The sequence below is a fragment of the Ziziphus jujuba genome, chromosome 7 (genome assembly GCF_031755915.1).
Source record: "Ziziphus jujuba cultivar Dongzao chromosome 7, ASM3175591v1".
Taxonomy (NCBI): Eukaryota; Viridiplantae; Streptophyta; class Magnoliopsida; order Rosales; family Rhamnaceae; genus Ziziphus; species Ziziphus jujuba.
In genome coordinates, this window is record NC_083385.1 from 7,025,141 (window position 1) to 7,026,593 (window position 1,453).

A 1,453-nucleotide genomic window follows, 5' to 3' on the forward strand; every position below is an offset into this window, starting at 1 on the left:
CTCCAAACACAATCAAAATGGATACTTAATTTTGCTCTATTCCTCTCTTCCTTCCTCTACTCTCTTCATATATCCCATTCGCGGAACCCAAAATCCAATCAAGAGAAAAAAGCACTTTGAAGGAAATATGCAGTCCCTTGAGGTAGTCTACGGTATTTTCAAAGATTCCTACAAAATCATTAACTCACGGAATGTGAACCTTTACAGTATCTTTATTTTTTTTTATCCTCCCTACCTATTTCATATCCTTGACAAACAAACTAGCTTCCTATTCATTGTTACCCCAAACCGGCCTCAATCAAACTACTACTACCACCACCACAACCACCACCTTCAACCAAACCCAGCAGCAAAATGGCGCTACTTTCGCATCCTACAATCCATATTCCTATATTTTTTCCTCCGAATTCGCACCATATTGGATCTTGCAACTTGTATTCTTGATCGCTGCACTCATCTTCAGACTCATCTACACCTCTGCAGGTATCTACACAGCAGCATGTATCCACACCGGCCACGAAGCAGTCATGAGTTTCAACATCAAGTTCATCGCCGTCGTCTCAAAGGTTTGGAAGAGGCTCGCCTTCACCTTCTTCTGTATTTTCATTGCCTTCGCCTGCACAGCAGTGCTCATGCTAATCCTCATAATCGCACCGGCAACATTCTACACCATGATAAGCTCCAGAGCTGGAATTATAACTATTTCCCTCGTGATTTTGTTTGCCACGGTCTCCTACTTGGCGGGGTTCGTATACCTGGTGTTAGTTTCCTCATTGGCTAACGTGGTGTCAGTGTTAGAAGAAGCTGGAGGGTTTAAGGCCATGAAAGAGAGCAATCAGCTACTCAAGGGAAACTGGTGGGTGGCTGTCATCATGCTTTTCTGTCTGGCTATTGTCTATTATGTCCTGCACTATGCACTTGGGAAGCTGGTTATGTATGCATGGTCTTTTGGGATAGTGGCTGGGGCTGTTTCTGTCGCAATATCCTCATTGTTGCCTACGGTGTTCATATTGATTGAGTTAGTCAGCCAAACAGTTCTCTACTGCGTTTGCAAGTCTTACCACCAAGAGAAAGTTGAACTTGATCAAGTTAATGTTTCGGGTGGATATGCTCCTTTGAACACCGAGGAACTTCATCAAGAGAAATTTAGTCATGTTTGATACATATATATATTATATAGGCATTTTCAGACATTGATCACAATAATTTGTTTCAAAAATTGTATTTAATTTTTGTTCTTCATCATAGTATATCTCGTTTTGTTCTTCATAACCAATTCCAAGTTGAACTTTTCCACTCCTCTGTTCTCTTATACAAAGCTCTCTCTTTTGAACTTTTATTTTTCCTTTTTCTTTTTTCTTTATGGACGTTTTATGATGGCCCTGTTGGTACCTCTTGGACTTTTGTGTGCATGTTGCCATATTATTTACAGATATTGATGTGGAATTAATGG

The 1,453-nt window shown here is 40.5% G+C and overlaps 1 protein-coding gene across 1 annotated transcript; it reads left to right on the top strand.

Annotated features, from left to right (window-relative positions):
* Positions 1-527: 527 nt before the first annotated feature.
* LOC107423416 (uncharacterized) lies at positions 528-1,160 on the top strand. The gene has a single exon (XM_016032968.3). It carries the CDS (start codon positions 528-530, stop codon positions 1,158-1,160), a length of 633 nt encoding a protein of 210 aa, XP_015888454.3.
* The last annotated feature ends 293 nt before the right edge of the window (positions 1,161-1,453 follow it).

What these genes read in the sequence shown, in the direction of transcription:
- LOC107423416 (XM_016032968.3), top strand. Translation starts at nt 528, where the DNA reads ATGAGTTTCAACATCAAGTTCATCGCCGTCGTCTCAAAGGTTTGGAAG.